Source organism: Rhyacophila brunnea, unplaced genomic scaffold (assembly GCF_057557595.1).
Source record: "Rhyacophila brunnea isolate RB1 unplaced genomic scaffold, BYU_Rbru_1.0 scaffold_13, whole genome shotgun sequence".
NCBI classification, from domain to species: domain Eukaryota; kingdom Metazoa; phylum Arthropoda; class Insecta; order Trichoptera; family Rhyacophilidae; genus Rhyacophila; species Rhyacophila brunnea.
In genome coordinates, this window is record NW_028232785.1 from 40,807,181 (window position 1) to 40,828,622 (window position 21,442).

The 21,442-nt window shown below is 34.9% G+C and overlaps 1 protein-coding gene across 2 annotated transcripts; it reads right to left on the bottom strand.

Annotated features, from left to right (window-relative positions):
* Positions 1-3,169: 3,169 nt before the first annotated feature.
* Positions 3,170-14,075, bottom strand: LOC147077536 (uncharacterized). Of its 2 annotated transcripts, none has more exons than XM_085940868.1 (3): positions 13,823-14,075; positions 9,387-9,539; positions 3,170-6,567 (listed from the first exon to the last, which is right to left on the bottom strand). In XM_085940868.1, exons 1-3 carry the CDS (start codon positions 14,009-14,011, stop codon positions 4,606-4,608), a joined length of 2,304 nt encoding a protein of 767 aa, XP_085796994.1. In that variant the 5' UTR covers positions 14,012-14,075; the 3' UTR covers positions 3,170-4,605. The 2 variants fall into 2 exon arrangements, with proteins under 2 accessions (XP_085796994.1, XP_085796993.1); XM_085940867.1 differs by having other exon boundaries at positions 13,234-14,075.
* Between the last annotated feature and the right edge of the window lie 7,367 nt (positions 14,076-21,442).

Sequence of the window (21,442 nt, forward strand, 5' to 3'; positions counted from 1 at the left end):
CCCGCTAAAATGGTTGGGTGTGCTTTTCAAATACCCCTAAAATGGAAAGCCAAAATATTATTTAGAATGTAACGAATTACAAAATAAATAAAATTCACAAATTTAATAGAAATGAGTTTTTCTCATTTTTATCAAAACTACCTAAAATCGTTTTTCTCATTTTTCTCAGAACTACATAAAGTCGTTTTAGGGGCTTTTGAAACTAGGCGCTTCAATTCTTCGACTCATTACTCGGACGGCGAAGGTCAAGTGCGACTAACGCGAGCACGCAAGTAAAATTTACGTCAAGCGAGATGACTTTATCCGTCCCATTCTATCGCTTGTCAAAGTATACGAAAAGAGGATACGTATAAGAAATATAAAGGTTTAATATAAATATAAAAAAAAAGTTCTGCAAGTAAGTATTGTTACCAAATAATATTTATTATATTATCTTAATGCCTAAATCCACCATCAAAAATCCTCCAATCAACAGAGTTGGGAATATAATGATATTATTGTAATTGTAAACGAGTCAATGCTAGACCATGATGCACAGCGAAACAAAGAAAATAAATTTACCGCTATCTTTTCTGGGCATACCAAAGGTCGAGAGTAGGTACAGCCAGTCGGCTACCTACCCTTCAGCCCTTACGTCGCCTCCAAATACGATTCGCTACCTTTTTCGCGCCGCAGCTCGCCTTTACAAATGTTATTAACAATTAATTGTTTATTGTAAAGCGAAATATACTTACGTAATGTCCCTGAATCAGTGTTTTCAATAAGTGTAAAAGTACAAATCAACACCCTACATAAACCCCATACCTATCAGTATGTAATATATTTTATCAAGGAATACTTTTATTTTTTTATTTATTACAAAAATTAAAGTTAGTGTTATTATTATATAAAATCACTGAAATTATGAAATAGATATAGAAATAGAATAGATAGAAAATTGTAAGGATGAAGACTTTAATTAGTGCGGAAGTTCCTCTCGCTAGCAACATTCAAATGCTACAGTTGGAAGCTCCAGGAAGCGTTCGGGTTCGGTAGGTGGTGGGGGAATCCCAACGCCCAACGTGGGGCGCTAATGTTAAAAGAGACTCATCGTACACCTTACCTTTAACACTGCTATCTAAACTTACATGAATAACAGGCACCAGCTAGCTCAGGGTAATGGGTTGTCGCACTATCTCTCTGGTGAATTCCAATCCATTACGGAAAGGACCATTTGTCAAACCGTTGCAGCGGTTAACAGCGAGTAGGTGATAAACTAAATCCAAAAAGGCGCCAACGATTCATTGCTGAATGAGAAAGAATGTGAAAGAACATAATAAAGGGAACAATTAAATCAAATGAAACACCGTGATATCTTAACCTCGCTGCATTTAATACAATAGAACAATCAATAGTTACGTTCATGAAATGGCGTCACAACGCCGTAAGAGATTTACAATCGTCATAGAAACACAATTGTATTATAACATATACACAAATAGTTACGTAAATGAAATGATGATACAATGCCGTCAGCAATTAACCCTAACTTAAACCTATATTCGCATGTGAGTGAGGCAAGAATAAACAATGAAATAAACTAAATTAATAAAACAAACCTCGGCCACATTATGAGAGGACCAAAATACAGCATTCCCCAACTTGTCAATCAAGGAAAGATCAATGGGAAGCAAAGCAGAGGACGGTGCCGCATTTCGTGGCTTAAGAACCTCAGTGATTGGTACGAGTGCAGCTCCACCGAACTGTTCCGGGTAGCAGACGACAAAGATAAGATCGCCTTGATGGTGGCCGACCTCCGCTAGGGGATGGCACAAGAAGAAGAAGAAGTAATCTATTATTTTGTAAATAATAAGCAAGTAGGTATTTTAATTTTGATTATAAACTAGCTGAAGTACCCGGCTTCGCACAGGGTCGCTTCGTGGTTATATTTATCTTAGATATTTGAAAAATAATAAGAGGTATATATTTTTTTTCATATTAAAATATCTCTGTAATACAATATGGCAATATGACAATAATTCTAATAGGAGTAAAGGTCAAACAAAAGAACACTAAATTAAAATTGAATCCAAAATATGCAAACCTTATTAATGTTATAATAATACGTATTAAAAAAAAATCAAAATTGGATGGAACAAACAAACAACAAACTTTGTATTTTATATAATACTAATTTAGAAACCTTCGCAGATATGCGCACTACTGATAAAAATTTCATTGCAATCGGATGAATGGTATAGTAACGCATACTAATAGAAGAAGAAGAAGATGGTTGTAGTAATTCAGAAACCTTCGAGGGTGTTGGCACAATTACTGACGAAAGTTTTATTGCAATCGGATAAATGGAATAGGAACGCATACGAATAGAAGAATATAGAATAGAAGAACAAGATGGTTGTACTAATTCAGAAACCTTTGCGGGTGTTACCACAACTGACGAAGGTTTCACCGGAATAGGATTAATGGTTTAGGAAGCATACGAATAAAAGAAGATAATATAATGATGAAGAAGAAGTAGAAGATGGTTGTACTAATGCAGAAACCTTTGCGGGTGTTACCACAACTGACGAAGGTTTCATCGCAATCGGATGAATGGTATAGGAACCATACGAATAAACGAAGATATAATGATGAAGAAGAAGATGGTTTTCCCAATTCAGAAACCTTTGCGGGTTTGCGTACAACAACTGTTTTGTGGCAATCGAATGAATGGTTTAGGAACCATACGAATAAAAGAAAATAGAATGAAGAAGACGAAGAAGATGATGATTAGAAACCTTCGCAGGTGTGCATACAATCACTTACCAAAATTTCATCGCAATCGCATGAATGGTATGGGAAAGCATACGGGACAGACAGCAGACAGACAGACAGACATTCATTTTTATATATAAGATATAGCCTATACTCTCCGCGAAAGTGCAAGCAATATTTTGACAAATTTTTATCGCAATCGGATGAACGGTATGGCAGCGCATAAAATACGAACAAACAAACAAACAAATATTCTGTTTTATATTTTAGATATTGATAATAATTGACCTGACTTATTAAATTTTTGTAGGTAACTAAGTTTTTCATAAATCTACAAGTTTTGGCATTAAGATATTATTAGCTCTTGGTTTATAGTTTATAATTAACTATTTTTTTATTATTTTTTTTTCAACGAATAATTCACAAGATCAATAATTAGAATGCTACAGTCTTAAAACATGCTAATTATTAAACATCCATAATTTTGAAAACATTTATACGAAAATACATTATAACCAATAGAAAAAAACTTTTTTTGAAAAAAGTAAGTGCAGGATCGAACCTGCATTAGTTTATTTAATATCGCCATTTTACGCGTAAAGCCGAGTACTCATTTGCGAGCCGAAACCGTAACTGTTTATTTCAGATATTGAAACTATCTCCAGATGCGAAATAATTATTTGACGTCCATAGGTACTAGTTACTGTATCCTCATCGGTCACAGTCACGACTCGTAAATTGGTACACGGCGTAAGATGTTTAAATCAGTTTGTAGCCAAATATATTTTTAAAATTATGAAAATCAATTAATACAGTAAAAACAAATTACATACTATAATACTAGTCACTAATAAAATTTCAAGAAAATTAAAATTATGCCACATACAGGTTTAAGGCTTTAACATAACTTATTATTAAATAATTACAAGATAAAAAGAAATTTTTATATACAACGTTTTTAAATTTTCTGTTGAATTATTATGCTCAATATGCTCAAACTTGTACTTGATATGAAGAAAATAAAAAGCAAACAAACAAAATATAGAATACTGAAATGTTATATGGATTTCCATAGTAACGAACGTATATATTAATAATTTAGTTGCTAGAATCCACTTAGCAACCAATAATAGTCTTTTACTTTTACGGATTTTTCTGAAATAACTTTCCATACGAAACCGAATTAACTGAAAATGAATTCAATTCAGCTTAAAGATGGCTAAAAGTATTAAAAAAATGCATTGGCATCGTGTTCTGATATATTCTAAAAGTTTCAAATGTCTATCTAGTCGGGAAGTTAGTTAAAATCGATTGCATAATTTGTACTGGATAAACAACCACCGGACAAACAAGAAATAAAAACGTTGTAATATCAGAGTAGTAGTATAAGATTATTATAAAATATCATTAAAATTAACGCAAGGGTGGCTAAGTTGTTTCTAGTTGCGATATTTATTCGATGATAGAAATTAATGGCAAACTAGATTCCTTGTATGCATGTTCCAATTTATGTATTTTGAGTCGACTAATTTTCAGAAAAAATTAAAAACACACCGCATTGGTGTTGTTTTTACCTATTTTGTCATTTCATGTTTTTAAATAACCAATTTGCAGATATTTTTTAAAACGCAACAACGCATTGTTGTTGATAACCAGTATGAGTCATTTTATGTATTTTAAGATTACCACTTCGTGTGAATTTTTTAAAACACACATCGCATTAATGTGGTTTTTCACCAGTATGTGTCATTTTATTTTTCTTCAGTTTACCGATTTCTAGAAATTTTTTAGAACACACCACCAGTGTGTGTCATTCTACGTATTTTGATATGACTGATTTGTCTGAACGATTTAAAACAGACCGCATTTCTGTGGTTTTTCGCCAGTGTGTATCATTCTATGTTTTTTGAGTTGAGCATTTGCTACGAACTTTTTAAAACACACATCGCATTGATGAGGTTTTTCAGCACTGTGTGTTATTTCGTGTCTTGAGAGATGAGCATTTGACTGAAATTTTTTGAAACATACTTTGCATTGATGTGGTTTTTGAGCGTTGTGTTTCATTTTATGTCTTTTGAGATTACCAATTTCAAGAAATCTTTTAGAACACACATCGCACTGATGTGGTTTTTCCCCGGTATGTGTCATTTTATGTCTTTTGAGGTGAGTAATTTGCAGAAAGTTTTTTAAACACACATCGCATTGATGTGGTTTTTCACCAGTATGTGTCATTTTATGTTTTTTGAGATTACTATTTTTGATGAACTTTTTAAAACACACATCGCATTGATGTGGTTTTTCACCGGTATGTGTCATTTTATGATCTTTGAGAACACTAATTCGCAGAAATTTTTTAAAACACACATCGCATTGATGTGGTTTTTCACCAGTATGTGTGATTTTATGTTTCTTCAGTTTACCGATTTCTAGAAATTTTTTAGAACACACATCGCATTGGTGTGGTTTTTCACCAGTATGTATCATTCTATGTTTTTTGAGATGAGCATTTGTTGTGAACTTTTTAAAACACAAATCGCATTGATGAGGTTTTTCAGTACCATGTGTTATTTCGTGTCTTTTTAAATAACCAATTAACTGAAATTTTTTGAAACATAATTTGCATTGATGTGGTTTTTGAGCAGTGTGTTTCATTTTATGTCTTTTGAGATTACCAATTTCTAGAAATTTTTTGGAACACATATCGCATTGATGTGGTTTTTCCCCGGTATGTGTCATTTTATGTTTCTTCAGTTTACCGATTTCTAGAAATTTTTTAGAACACACTTCGCATTGGTGTGGTTTTTCACCAGTATGTATCAATCTATGTATTTTGATATGACTGATTTGTCTGAATGATTTAAAACAGACATCGCATTTATGTGGTTTTTCGCCAGTGTGTATCATTTTATGTTTTTTGAGATGAGCATTTGCTATGAACTTTTTAAAACACACATCGCATTGATGAGGTTTTCCAGCACCATGTGTTATTTCGTGTCTTTTTAAATGACCAATTGCCTGAAATTTTTTTAAACATAATTTGCATTGATGTGGTTTTTGAGCAGTGTGTTCCATTTTATGTCTTTTGAGATTCCCAATTTCTAGAAATTTTTTGGAACACATATCGCACTGATGTGGTTTTTCCCCGGTATGTGTCATTTTATGTCTTTTGAGATTAGTAATTTGCAGAAAGTTTTTAAAACACACATCACATTGATGTGGTTTTTCACCAGTATGTGTCATTTTATGTAATTTTAGATCACTAATTCGCAGAATTATTTTAGAACACACATCGCATTGATGTGGTTTTTCATCAGTATGCGTAGTTTTATGTAGTTTGAGACTTCCAATAAGCTGAAATTTTTTAAAACACACATCGCCCTTATGTGGTTTTTCACCAATAAATACCTTGGTTCTACCACGCTGGGAGATTTTATTCGAGCGAACATTACATTCGTATTGTTTTTCACCAGTATGTGTCTTGTATGACTGAATATGCTGAGACTTTTTGCATGAAACATAGTGACTATTCAGATGATTTACAGATTTAAACACTCCACAACAATCATTGCAAATAAAGTTACGTGGAAAATATGTAACTCTTCTCAACACAATTCGAACCTCCTTTGGCAAGCATAGTTTCTGAACTTCCTGTTTAATATTTTGTTTATTTATAGTTATCTCTGAATGCTGTATCATATTTTCCATTTTGTTGGTTGCATCTGCTATGTTGTGATTGGCCAGGATATTGTCAACTACTGTCTCTTTTTTAAATATGTCCAGTGGTTTATAAGTGAAACATTGCCGAGAAGAAATCTACAAACAGAATAGAGTGGTACATTCAGTTCAACGATATTGTAGTCTATAAAAAATCTATAAAATCTATAAAAACAAATGCCGCCAATTCGACGTTTGCATTCTGACGGTGCTGCTTAACGGTAGCGAATCATGGCACCTTATGAAGGTTCAAAGCAACCGTATACTGAGCTTCGAAAACAGTTGTTTGTGACTGATACTGGGTGTGCGGTGGTATAACTTTAGGAGCAACGAGGAGATAAGAGGCTCTCATCATACTGAGAGTGAAGAGGCGAAATTCGACATGGCTCGGCCACGTGTGGCGGACGCCAGAAGAAAATTTCAACCTGCTTGCCTGTTCTTAAAGCCAACCGGATTTTGGTGTCCCGGAAGGCAGCTAAATACTATCTATAGAGTCTATACGGCGGAGCTACGGGATGCTGGTTTGATATGGAATGATGCAAGATGACTGGCGAATGACAGGAATCCTTGGAGGCGCTTCGTGGTATCTATATGCTTTAACTAAGGGGCGGATATGGCCGAAGAAGTGTACGCTCAGCATCTATAAAATCAGTTTTGAGAACATAAACATGGATACATCCAAACCAATCCGACCCAGACCACACTCGATTTCAATCGAGCGTATTACGATGGCCTACGTTTGGTGTGAAGCATCAGCAGTTTTCCGCATTTGTCCACGGTCGCCACGCTCTCAAGTGATCTTTGGCTAATTTTAATAATTTTACTCTAATACAAAGTGCTTCGGTAGAGAAAGGCACGGATAATTAAAAAAAAAGAAAAGGAATTTATAAACATATATACCAATAAATGAAGCTAAACAATACGGATAGCAAAATTTCTGTGAAGAGATCTTCACGTCCGCAATTTTTTTTTAATTAAATATAATTGGTTTTTGTTGCGACCAGGTCAGACGGCCCGATAATCCCAACAGCTGGTTAGACCAACGTAAGCATATCTTCCCTCTCGGAGCACATCCTCGACATTTTGAGAGGATGTAGTTTGCATCCTGTAGTTCTCCGCCATATGAACAAGTCCAATCAGAGGATATAGTTTGCATCTGTAGTTCTCCGCCACCTGAACAAGTCCAAGCTCAAAGAGCTTGGCAATGAATCTACCATGGCCTATCAAAACTCACTGGTGTAGTGGTCCGAAGTCAATTTGGCTATCTCCAATCGTCATCGTATATTCGGAAAGAAGAAAGATGTGTGCCTGCCCTTGATCGAAGCATCCCACTTTCACTGCCAGGTCTTCGATGCCGCATGTGATTTGACAGTTAAATATTACAAAGATTCAGTGTTTATTTCTTAGATAGATAGAACTTACGAAAGGGTTAACTGTTAAACCGATCTGTAACACTGCGCTGACTTTTAGACATTTTCATAGTATAGTTTGGCAAAGTAACAGGTCACATAATATATCGTATTTCATACGTCATATGACATAATCAATAACAATCGTCGATTCGTGAAAGTTAAAATTGCATTATAACGCGAAATTGCGTTTACCGATTTGGCTCATGTTTGCTTATCAGGTATGCCAGTATGGAAAATTGCCGCATATGGTGTGAGACCAATATTGACGAGGCCCTAGACTTCATTACATCCACAAAATAGCACCCTTTGGTTCGGTTTACATGTTGGTGGCATCATCGGTCAATATTTCTTCAAAAATGAGGCTGGAGCTCGCGTTAGCGAATCATGTTCAATAATTTTTATTTGAAAATTTGGGTGACATTCATCCGGACGACATGATGATTTAAACAGGATGGCGCTTGTACTATCAATTTACAAGATGATTTCTTTAGATGAACCTATCAAATAATGGCCTCCAAGGTCAAGCAATATATTATAATAAGCATATTTATATATCTTTCAAATAAAAAATATCTAGAGTTAACATGTGTTATTTTATACAATTTAATGTTTCATCGGTCTTAAAAAAAACAGCCTTTATAATATTAATACTATCGACTGAAGGTACTTGATGGAATTTGAATTTAAATTCTAATGGATTCAAGCTCTGTACTATTCCATTTAAGTCGTTTTTTTGCGAACCGGGTTTCGCCTTTCGGCATCTTTAGGCGCCATGTACACTCACCAAAGGCAAACACACACTGACAACGAACTCTCTTTACTCTAGCTTATATAATAAATCAATACAATAAAGTAGGTAAAAACTCCATTACCTACCTATCAAGTCACAGGTTACAAAAAATACAATAAACAACTTATGAATAGTTGAAGTGTCAGTAAAAAAACCTAAGTAGTAAAAACCCTATCTTATTATGGATGATGATTTAGGTATGTATAAGTGTATATTAGGTGAGTTTATATATATTATATTAGGCGAGTTCATATGTATTTTTTCAAAATATGTTATAAAAAAAAGAAGGTACCATATAAGAGTATTATTAAAGACTAATATCTCATTGGTTAGTCCCATTAATTATTTTTCTTAGAATTGACGTTTTACACCTCTTGAATGTGGTATTTTTATTGTTCAAAAGAATAATGATATATTATTATGTTTTGACGATTTATTATAATATGCTATATTATTAATAATATGCGGTATTATTATTAATAAGATAGGGTTTTTGATAGGTAGGTAATGGAGTTTTTACCCACTTTATTGTATTGATTTATTATATAAGCTAGAGTAAAGAGAGTTCGTTGTCAGTGTGTGTTTGCCTTTGGTGAGTGTACACGGCGCCTGAAGATGCCGAAAGGTGAAACCCGGGTCGCAAAAAACTAGTTAAATGGAATATTACAGAGCTTGAATCCATTAGAATTTAAAACAGCCTTTGTTATTAAACGTACCTGGTCTAATGGCTTGTATTGTAGATTAGAGCAGCCAGGTTGAGTTAATTCATCATTAATTTGGTGGATTGCATTCTCAACAAATTCTTCTTTGATAAGAACTCCCTCGTCATTATTCTCATACTTAATATTGATCAGAACGTTTTCACTCTCCTGAAAATAAAATCATTATTAATAGTATCACCATTATGATCAGCAAGAGCCGAGCCAACTGCTGGAAAAGGCCCACCAAAGCTTTTTCTTCTGCAACAGTGGCAGCCAATGAATGACTGCATTCAGCAAGTGATTTCATACTATCGTAATAGATTTTTGGGTTTCCATCACGTGTTTTTCTTCATTCTTTCCTCGACAGTTCGGGCTCGTTTCAGAGGCCATTATCGAGAGAAAATCTATCTTAGAGAACTACCAAAATGTCGAGGAGAGAAGGAAGAATACGCAGTGGAAACCAAAAATCTGGTTAATACACAGATTGTCGCGACACCAATGGTTATACGGGTTCAAACCCTTGAGTTTCGTATTTTGTTTATGATTTTTTCTATCGGGTATAATATAAATCTAAGGTGTTTTCATGTAATGTATGTTCAATATATGGAATGTTACATTCTCAAAATATTGTGAATTGAGGCGTCTAATTCCAAAAAGCGATAAGTCCACATTTGGTCTTAATCGAGAAAAAAATACGCACGTATTCTTTGTATAATTTTACATAATATGTATTGATCTGTAAATTCCAAAACGCGACATAAACCTACGAAAAAAAAATTAAGTCTCGATTTAAAAAAGCCTGTGTTTCATATTATTTAAAGCTTGGTTGATTTCGCGCGTGTTAAAGTCAACTAATAAGGGAACGTTCAATATTGAAAAGGGCGTATCCCATGCTTATATCTTATTCGTTGATAAAAAAATAATACTAAAATGACTAAGGACAATCTTTTGATTTATTTACGAATTCCATAAGTTCGCGGAATCGTGGTGAAAGTAGCAAGTATTGGGCTTTTTATTGTGCTATTGTTAGGTCACCGGCTCACGTGAATACTCAAAAAAGACGAGACTGAAACTCCAGTATCTAGATAATGTAGGTATTTCAATGGAGGCTCGCTAACGGAAAGACTGGAATCTCTGTTTTAAAACGTTCGCGACCGAAGTCGAAGAGACGCGATAAATGCTAGTCTCAGTCTCTGTTTCCAGTCACCAATATCAGTGGATTCGATGACAAAATATATCTTCTTACCAAAATTGGTGGTACTGAACTGAACTAAACAAGAAATAACAAGCCTAGACGTCAAAAGTTAAGACTATACTTCAGCTGGGGCACGGTCTAAAACGATCGTGACTGCGCGACGCGAAGATTGTGCAAACGACGCGTGCAGAACAAAACATAGTTTGTCATAAAAACACAACATGCGTCCATTTAGTGTTATGTTTGTTGTTCTATTTGTGATAATAATAATATATTCATTGACATGTTTTCTTTTTCAAGTAAATGGGTAACGTTTTTTAGTCATCTTTACACGATTTAAGAATTAATTCCCCCGACGCCATCACATGTTGACAGCTCGACTTTCGCTCTCCGATTGGCAGCCAGTCCGAAATTTCGTCGCACTTATAGTTGAAAATTATTTGCCGTTTCACTGGAGTATGCTCTTAAAGATGGGCGAACCGATTTTTAATTAAAAATATATGGCAGATGTCGAGAAATACTTCTTCTTCTTTTTCTTTCACGGCGCTACATCCTGGGGTGGGATTTGGCCTCCTCCACTTACTCCGGTCTCTCGCCACACTTCTCCAGTTACCGGGTCTTCCTATATGAAGCCAGTCCACTTCTACGGCGTCAGCCCATCTCCTTCTTGGACGGCCTCTGGGTCTCTTCCGTTGGAGTAGCCACTTTGTCATTATCCTTGGCGCTCTAACTTCAGACATTCTCTCCACATGTCCTGCCCATCGTAGTCTTTGGGACTTACAGTATCTTATGATTGTTTGCCTGTATAACTACAGCCTGTCAGAATATTCCCGTAAAGATATTACGGAAAAACTAAGAATGCAGTAGGTAAGACAATGGGTTTGAAAGTTTGAATCTAGGGGCGGCATGGTATATGAAAGTATGGTGAAAAAGTATGGTGAAACAGGTTGGTAATCAATTTTCGGCAAAATTTCCACGTTAACATTATATTATATGGGTACGTTAAAATGACCAAAGTAAATCCTCCGTGATGGCCTGCATTTTTTTTTTATCGCGTCGCCATTTATCATGAGTTATCGGCTGTGGTAGGCATGCTTCATTCAGTTGTATGAGGAAGCCAAATCGTTGCCTATCTTTACTTTTAATACATAATATGTATATTATATGGTTTGTATTTACGAGATAATTAGGTTTCGGTATCGCCGTGTGCGAAGCATGTCACTGGCCAGTTTATGAGTCATCACCAACCAGTTCGTCAGATTTTAGTTTCAGCGGCTTTTTTATGTAGGTATACTTGTGCAATGTCAACTTGATTGTTCTATTAAATCGCTTCCAATCATCATTCTATGATAATTATTTATAAAAAAATGTCACGTATTGAGCTCCGTGTAGTAATTAAATTCCTCACAAAATAGGGAAAAAGTGTGGAAAGTAGCCTACATGAAATGAAATTGGTTTATTGCACTATGTTGTGGTAAAACCATGATTTACAAATGGTCACGTTTATTTAGAAGGTTGAAGTTGAATCCTGGGACTGGCAAGTACACATTTTGTTTTTCAATTTGTAGGTCGTAGGTAGTAGGTCAGGAATGGCGCCCTCAAATTACAATTATTGAATTCACGAGTGCACGAATTGTACCTAGGCATACCGCGTAGAGATCAGATTTTCACGCCCTATTATTCAGTTACTCTTTATGTCTCATTTTTGCTCTATTCTTTACCTAGGACTGAGTTTATTCGTTTGTAAAGGTGGATATGGGTAGTACTTTATTACAAATTTGCAGGGTAAAGGCAAGTGAGTATATACTTTTGACCAGTGACGTCCCGTGGGGGTAGGCAGATTGAGCGTCGCTTAGGGGCAGCAGTTACTCGAGGGCGGCAAATCGAGGAGAATCATTTGGCATATATAGAAATAGCTACCTAAACTGGGTACTTAATAACTAAAATATCTTTCTTTAAAAAAATCAGCTCACTGGAAAAAAAATGTATTAATTAACATAAAAGGTTAAACAGGACTGTAATTTTTTGTCGGGTTTGCGATGTTTTACTTATATTGTCATTAGACGTCCTTGGTGACCAGAAACGACACGAGCACGAATGATAAAAAATATTGTATAAAAAATGGGGCGGCATTATGGCGCTGCCCAAGGGCGGCATTTTGTCTAGGGACGTCACTGCTTTTGACTATTACTTTTACTATTATTTCATCACATTACATTATACCCAGTTTACCTTACAATAAAAGAAATAGTTAATTATAAATTATGTTTTGTTCTGCATGCGTCGTTTGCATGCAGAACAAAACATAATTTATAATTAACTATTTCTTTTATTCAACGAATAATTCACAAGATTTAAGAATATATCATTCCGATTATTGAACATATATTGATGGGTAGGTATAGTAATTGACCAATAGTTAAAATTTGTTCGCTATTAGTATGTCACGCCGTAGCATAAATGGTAATGCGACGGATGAGGCGTATACTCGGGAGATACAGGGTTCGATTCCCCGTCGGGGTGACTTACTTTTTTTCAAAAAAGATTTTTTCTATTGGTTATTATATACTATATCAGAAAGTGTTTTTTTCAAAATAATATATGTTCAAAACATAATTTGTCATAAAAATCCATTTCTCCTAAAAAACAAAATCTGTTAATACAAACCTCTAGTGGAGACCCATATGATCCTATTAGGATCGGACATGGTAGGAAAGAAGTTGATGACCGATGTGGAAGGTCAAGTGACGTCACTACATATGAAATGGTACTAAAAAACGACGTGGTTTTTCGGTTCATCACAAAACAGAACAGTGACAAAACAGAATATGACAAAACAGAACATGACATGACATGACACCTCTCCATACCGCATTGTGGTACTCTAAGTTTCTGAATCTCTCTTTTACTTAGGCTCCATGCTTCACACGCATATGTGATTACGGGAAGCACACACTGGTTGAAGACTTTGCGCTTTAAGCACAGTGGAAGGTCACTTTTGAAGACATTATTCAGGCGGCCAACAGCACTGCAGCCTAGCTTTACTCTGCGAACAATTTCATCAAATATATATCCATCTATAAACACTTGTTGTCCCAGATAGATGTAGGTTCTCACCTGTTCGAGCTGAATGTTAATGAATATAACATTAGTAATTGTTGTTCATTTTGAAAAATAGTCGTGCTTACTTCCGTTTAGAATTCGACTTTGCATTTGTCAACAACCTAAAGAAATTATAAAGAATCTACTTAGGTACCTCTTTGAAGTGGATAATATTGCTGTAATCCTCGATATTTTCCTGTTTGACTGCCACGTCAAATCGACCTTCGCTCTTGAAGTGATTTGGGTCAATCCTTTGACATGTAATATCGCTGATTACCACCGCCTTTTCTTCAGGCAATATTTCATCGATCGTTTCGGTTTTTACTTCCATTTTATGCGACATTTTACATCAAAATCTGTCACTACCTTCACAACACCGTCGCATGTCACTGGCTATGCCATAGACTAATAAACGATTGCAGTCTACCATAGACATTAAGAATTGGACAAAGTTTTGCCATTTTTTATAACCACGCAGTCTAAATAAATTATATAATTCCTGTAAATATTATTATAGCAGCTATCAATGACATTATTAATGGACAACGCACTCAGTACAGTAGCTAGCAGGTAAGTTCGCGCATAGCGACATTCGCACATGTATAGCTAGACGTCACGCAATTTCCATTATGCGATATTACGCATCGGGAATTTATAGCTACCTATATCACCTTTATTGTAATGGCGTTAGAACAGTGTTTCTAGTGTCAATGTTCATTTGAGTGAACCCGTTCGAACCGAACCATTCGGCAGACCGACAAAAAGCAATGGGAATTTATAGCAATATAACCTTTATTGTTAATGGTGTTAGAACAGATTATGCCATTCGGCAGACACGACAAAAAAGTAAGTGTCATTTTTTTCCAGATGCTTCGTCCATATTAATGTCATTGGCAGCTATGCATTAAAAATTAATACATGTAGATGGGTTCTTTTTGCTATTTTAAAGTCGACAATTGCTCACGACGATCGTCGAATCTGGTTGGGACTTCGAATCTGCTGGTGTCATCAGCCGGAGTCAATCCACTGCTGGATGAAGGCCTCCCCAAGTGTCTCGGTCACTCTCGCTCCTGTGTCGTTCGCAGCCACGTATTTCCGCCGAACTTTATCAGTTCGTTAATCCAGCGGCTTTTAGGGCGACCGTGTAGCCTTAGGACATCTCTTGTGTTGAGGGTCCACGTCTCGCAGCCATACGTGAGCACGGGCAGCACACATTGGTTGAACAATTTGGTATTATTAACAATAAAGTATGTCAATAATATTATAGGTATTGATTGAGATATTTTATTTTACCGGATTAAAAGTATTATAACCAAAGAGATTGAATCTCTACATCTCTACAATCTCTTTGATTATAACGAAATAGGATTTTAATTTTCGATGATGGTATTATCGGATTCGTCTTTTATTATCTATGGTCGCAAACAGCTGGAGCAGTGTTGCTAACTGTACTATAATTAAAGTACAATAATATAATTTTGATTCGGCGAAAAATGTAAAATACTATAATTTTACGCCAAATATGCCAAAATACTATAATTTCAAGGGATTAAATCTAGGGGTGGCAGGTTATATGAAAGTATGGTGAAAAAGTATGGTGAGGCGGTCTGGTAATCAATTTGTGGCAAAATTTCCACGTTAACATTATAAATTATATGGGTAGGTACGTTATAATGACCAAAGTAAATCTTCCGTGATCCCCTGATTTTTTTTTATCGCGTCGCTATATCTTGTAAGTTGTCAGCTATTGTTGGCCTGCTTCATTCAATTATATGTGAGAACCGATTCCTTGCCCCTACATTTATTTAATACCTCTATGGTTTCAATCGAAAAATATTCCTGTACTATATTGTTACCAATCAGAAAAACTATAATTTTTACGCCTTTGTACTCTATTCAGCATTGAAAAAGATGGCAACACTGAGCAGGAGAATAATAATAATAATATTATTATCACGCCAGCTGTCATTCTGACATATCGTACACGTATATATTTACAGCTTTTAAAAGAAAAATGGATATAAAGCGCGAGCCGGAAGATGACGATTCTAATGTAGACAGGAAACCATGTCCCGTTTGGTTTGATGTACCAATAAATAGTTCAAACAGCTCAGATCGCCATGCTTATATAAAGAAAGAATTATCTGACGTTCCACTTTTAGAGGTAAGTCATATTATAACAATAATTAGTTATTATGTAATTGCGAATTTACTGATAAAATGTAAAGTACAGTCGCATTCGGTTATTACGATCACGCATATAGCGAGATCTCGGATGTAGGTAACTAGGAGACATTTGTTGACATTTTAGTTTATGATTTTCTCCATACATTTATTCACTGTTATAACGAGCAACTTATCCGTTATACCGAGCTAAAATATGGTCAAACTTTTCCTAAAACTGTTCATGTGTCAATCGTTTAAAAATACTTCGACCCTAAGCAATAAAATCTGACCAGACAAGACACTAGTTAAGTGTCTAAGTACCTAACTAATTGGTGGTTTTCGCCGACAATATTGAAAAAGTGTAAACGCATATGGTTGAAATTGCATGTAAAAAATCAAAGATATGTCAGTAGGTACTAATACCTTATGAAACTCACGTGGGTGTATTGGTGAAGACCTCCTTCGGGCATTTTTTTTTGTTTAGGGAGTGAAAGACATCATAGCGGGCACAATTAGTTATATTGACAACACAGATTTTCAATTTGAAAGCTCCGCGCAGAGTGCTCCGCAAAACACTTTTTGAGAAAATATATTATAACCAATAGAAAAAATCTTTTTGACAAAAGTAAGCCACCCTGGCAGGGAATCGAACCCTGCATCTCCGGGGTTTACGTACCATCCGCGCATTACCTCTATGCTACGCAGTGACATACTAATTGCGACAAATTTTAACTATTGGCCACTTTAAATACCCACTCATCAGCGCTCTTCTAAATCAAGCTACTTTGGCAATTGATTTTTGTTTATTAAATCAAAGTAGATACCTATTACTTCAATTACTAACCGACGTCGTGGATTTCTCCATTATTTTTTATGATGTAACTTACTTGAACTTGCTAATAATTTACCGTTTCTTTTATTCAACGAATAATTCACAAGATTTAAGAATGTACCATTCTAATTATTGAAAATATATATAATTTTGAAAAACACTTTTTGAGAATATATGTTATAACCAATAGAAAAAATCTTTTTGAAAAAAAATATGCCACCCCGGCAGGAAATCGAACCCTGCATCTCCCGGGTTTACGTCTCATACGCGCATTACCTCTATGCTACGCAGTGACATACTAATTGCGACAAATTCTAACTATTGGCCGCTTTTAATACCCACTCATCAGCGCTCTTCTAGCATTATTGTTAGTGTAATTTTGCATGACGATAATATGTAATAAAAAGTTCCAATATTATATTATATTTTATAGTTAGGCAATCAAAGACCCGTTTCATTAAATAAAGCAACTCCTAACATTGGGTACCTAATTTATGTTTTCTTACAGAATAGCACGTTAGATATCTCAAAAATAAAAAGTGAATGGAACTCAAATGGGAATGTTCCTGAAGATGGCATGCTTCCATTTAAATATGAGGAACCTACAGCTGGATGTTCCTATTCTCAATGTGGGCCAGGGCCAGTCAGTGAGGTAAACATTTTATTTTTTATTTCTATTATCTACATATTTTTTTTTGTTTCCCATAAAAAACATTCATGTCTACCTTTTTTCATTTATTAGTATTCTACGTTATCAAAGAATATGCTTCCACCAATCATGGCCTCCAAACGGGGAGGCTGATGGGGTTCTAGCCTGGAGGCCCGGCGATGCGAGTCGACCAGATAAGTGAGATAAACACACATCACTAATTCGCTTCACTTATATAAAATTATATGGTTGTACGATACAATTTTTATATGTGTATTAATACTCGACAACTCCATAATTGAAATGGATATATAATAATATACAAAAAAACACAAAATATAAACACTAATTTTACCGCGTAAACCATTTGAAAAACGCTACTGTAGAGCATCACACTGCCTTTATCCTAAGCGATAGGTAGGAGGGCCCGACAAAGATCCTAGCCTGGGGGCCCACTTCAGGATGTGGGGGCCATGCCACCAATAATAGATATTAGATCATTAGAAAAAAAATAGCATAGAATATTTGTTTAACTTATTTTTTTTTAAGCTTGATATTTACCATTTTTTTCGAATATATCCGATTCTAATTAGATCATATTATGGGACTCCACAGAGTAGAAGTTTGTATTAACAATTTTTTTTTACGAGAAATGGATGTCAGCCACTTGCTCAACCTATAAGGTCCATACTTTTACTCAAACACAAATTGAAAAACAATATGTGTAATTGCCAGACCCAGGATTCGGACGTGGGACCCAAGACGCTATAAGCTAACGCTTATGTGCTTTTCTAGGGTACTTATCATGGTCCCAAAATCCTGAAGTGAGCCCGCAGGCTAGGATCTTTGCAGGCCCCCCCTACCTATCGCTAAAGATAAAAGCACTGTGATGCTCTACAGTAGCGTTTTTCAAATGGAGTACGTGGTAAAATTAATGTGAATATTTAGTGTTTTTTTGTATAATACATCCATTTGAATTATAGAGTTGTCGAGTATCGATACACAATTAAAAATTGTATTGTACAAGCACATACTTTAAAATAATGACACTGAAGGAAAATAGCGCCCTTACTGTTAGAGCAAATTTGTGATGTGTGTTTATCTCACTTATCTGGTCGACTCGCCACGCCGGGCCCCTCCTAAGTCCGGGCCCCTAGGTTAGAGCCCTGTTAGCCCCCCCTTTGTGGGGGCCATGGTACTTATATTAGTGATATATCTCATTAGTTAACTCCATTTAATTCCCAATATGTTACCATTGTTTTCCCAGTATTGACGATTTTACACCTATTGAATGTAGTACTATTATTGATTATTATCTAATGATCCCTTATTAGGAGTTGACGATTTTAGTAAGGGAATTTTTACAAACACTTCAACCGTTCATAGTTTGTTTGTTATATTTTTTATTGTGATTCTTGAGTTAAAAGGCCGGTGATAAAATGTGTAAGTACCTACTTTATTATATTCATTTATTTCATAGTTTGTAGTATTCGTTTTCAGTGTGTATTTACCTTTTGGTGAGTGCGCATAGTGCTTGAAGATGCCGAAAGGCGAAATCTGGGTCGCAAAAAACTTCACCTTACTTAAGTCAACAGCTCATCATCATCATAATCATCATCAGCATCAAGTTCAGCAAGGTACAGTGGTGAACCCGACGTTCCACGCAACCTTCTGACCAAGTAGTTGTGATATCACGTCAAGGTCACGACTGTACCTTCCTGAACTTGCCGGTAGAAGATTGCGGCGGAGGTAGATTATGGTGTTGAGCACAGAAAAGAAAATAAATAGAACTCCGATCTCCTATTCTACAAACGTTTGAAAGTGAAGCAGGATTTTAGTAGTGTGAGTAAATGTGTGGACGCAAAAAAAATGACCTTCGTAGCACGCACAGAGCCGCATTATTGATGACTACTTTCAGTAGAAAGACTTAATACGAAACATATTTTAAATACTTACATATTACTAATATTAGTGTTTTAACGCGTTTTTAAATTAACATACATACTTATTAATTTCACACACAATTAGGAATATACTTTCTAGAAATTAAAAAAGGATATTAATTTGGTTTTTTAGAAAGTATATTTATATGAAATGAATGAACATAAATAACACATTGTACAGAATAATTATGAAAAATATTAAATATAATTATAAAAATCCCATTCAACTTATACGTCACATAATATATAAGATTAAGTAATAACAAGATAAGTACAGCAATATTTACATACAACAGGTAATTCTATATAGGTATAACATTAATCGCATTTATAATAATATATTAACAGAAAGCATACATTTTGTCTTATACCTAACTTACTGTCATCCATCAAACACACATTTTATTAATGGTGTGGGTTGAAAAAATCAATCTAATAAACAATAATGATGGGACCCATGTAGGGCTTCCAATTATTATTAACCAGAGGAAAATTACTTACTATCCAGTTAGCGGTTAGTTTGCTTATTTACATTATTTACAATATATTTGTATACAAACAAAATTATTTACGGGCAAGACAAGACGTGTACCTACTCAATTTAGGGGATTAAGCAAAAAACCCAAAGCAGTTGTCGATATCCCACAGCTCTATAGATTTGCCGTGGATATCTAAGCCACGCGTAATCCTTAAAGACCGCCGCGCTATTATTTATTCTATGGAATTTGTCTCACACTATATCAATAACAATAAAAGTAAGCCATTTAAAGGGTAAGTAAGTAATAAAGTAATTTAGGCAGGCGATTTTATTACTTGAGTGAAGACTGAGTTGTTGATTATTTGTTACGACGCGACGTTTTTGAAAAAGCTTTCACATGTTATTTTCGCGGTTTGTCTCTTTAGTTCATATACCTACTAATAATTATATAATAATAACCCGGTTTTCGGTTAGTTTACATATCCGCGGTTACCCAGTTAGCAGGTTTCAGTAAAAACAGGGTTGGAAGCTCTAGATCTATTAACACGCTATTCATTTTTCGTATACAAATATGAAAAACGACGGTACGGACGTAAATAAGAAAATATTATACACGATTTATTCAATCGAGACAGGGAGAAAAACCAAATATTAACTTTTTTGACTTTTCTGTCGCATGTATAATGGAAGATTTCTCTAAACATGGCATTATCACTTCCCTTCCGACTAAATATAGGTAGGTACACAATACATCTACGGTGAGCAATAATACATAACTGAAACATTTAATGACTTCAAAATAAAGTGATAGTCAGCAATTACAAGGTTTTGTGTCTGCTTATGGTAGTCGAGATGGATATCCAAAACAAGGTACCTATTTGGAATGATAAAAAGATCATGGCTATGTCAAAATGCCGACGGAGATTAGGTATGTCGACGTAGTTTTAAAATTTGAAATAATATAGCTAGCCATGTGTTTTTTTTTTAATTCATAATCGGCGGCAGTGCGTAAGGTACTGGCCTTCCATCCCAGATGATGAGTTCTGGGTTCGATCCCGGTGAAGTCAAAATATATTTACATAATCTAATATGTAAATTCCTTAAGCCTGGGAGTTTTACCACTATTATTGGGCTTCACGGCCTGTTATGGTGTTTAATAAAGAAACAAATAATAATTATAAAAAATAATACAGCCCCTTTATAAACATTATATATGTATACAATACTTATGTGTTTACGTTATTTCTTGATAATAGAAAGTAACATTCAGACCATCGACATCTAATTCAAATATAATTTTCTACAGTAAATATTTTACTATATAACTATAACAATACTAACCTAACATGATCTTGATCTTGATCCCGTGGAAATCTGTTATGCCAAAAGTCAATTCTTAGTATAATATCATTAATTATTCATAAAATATTTGAAATCGTTAAACTTTGTAATTTGTGTGTTTATCTCTTCATTTTGTGATTAAAATGAATATTGACAGTAAATAAATGCACATTTACCTATGCATATTGCATACGCAACTGTATAAATCATTATTATAAACAAAACAGTTATAATTGATTATAATAAATATTATCTAATATTCCCTGTCTGAAATGCGGCCCTGTTATTCAAACAAAACACACGTATTATAATTATGCATACAATGGTGTGCGTCGCACTTTCCAAATACACCCAATATTGTTTGT

Bases quoted from the DNA above. Each gene is read 5' to 3' on its own strand.
- LOC147077536 (XM_085940867.1), bottom strand. From the start codon at position 13,434: ATGGAGAGGTGTCATGTCATGTCATGTTCTGTTTTGTCATATTCTGTT. The intron at 9,540-13,233 runs GTTTGTATTAAC...TTTTATTTTCAG, and splicing joins CATATGGGTCTCCACTAGAG to GAGAGTGAAAACGTTCTGAT. The intron at 6,568-9,386 runs GTACGTTTAATA...TTCTGTTTGTAG, and splicing joins AATACAAGCCATTAGACCAG to ATTTCTTCTCGGCAATGTTT.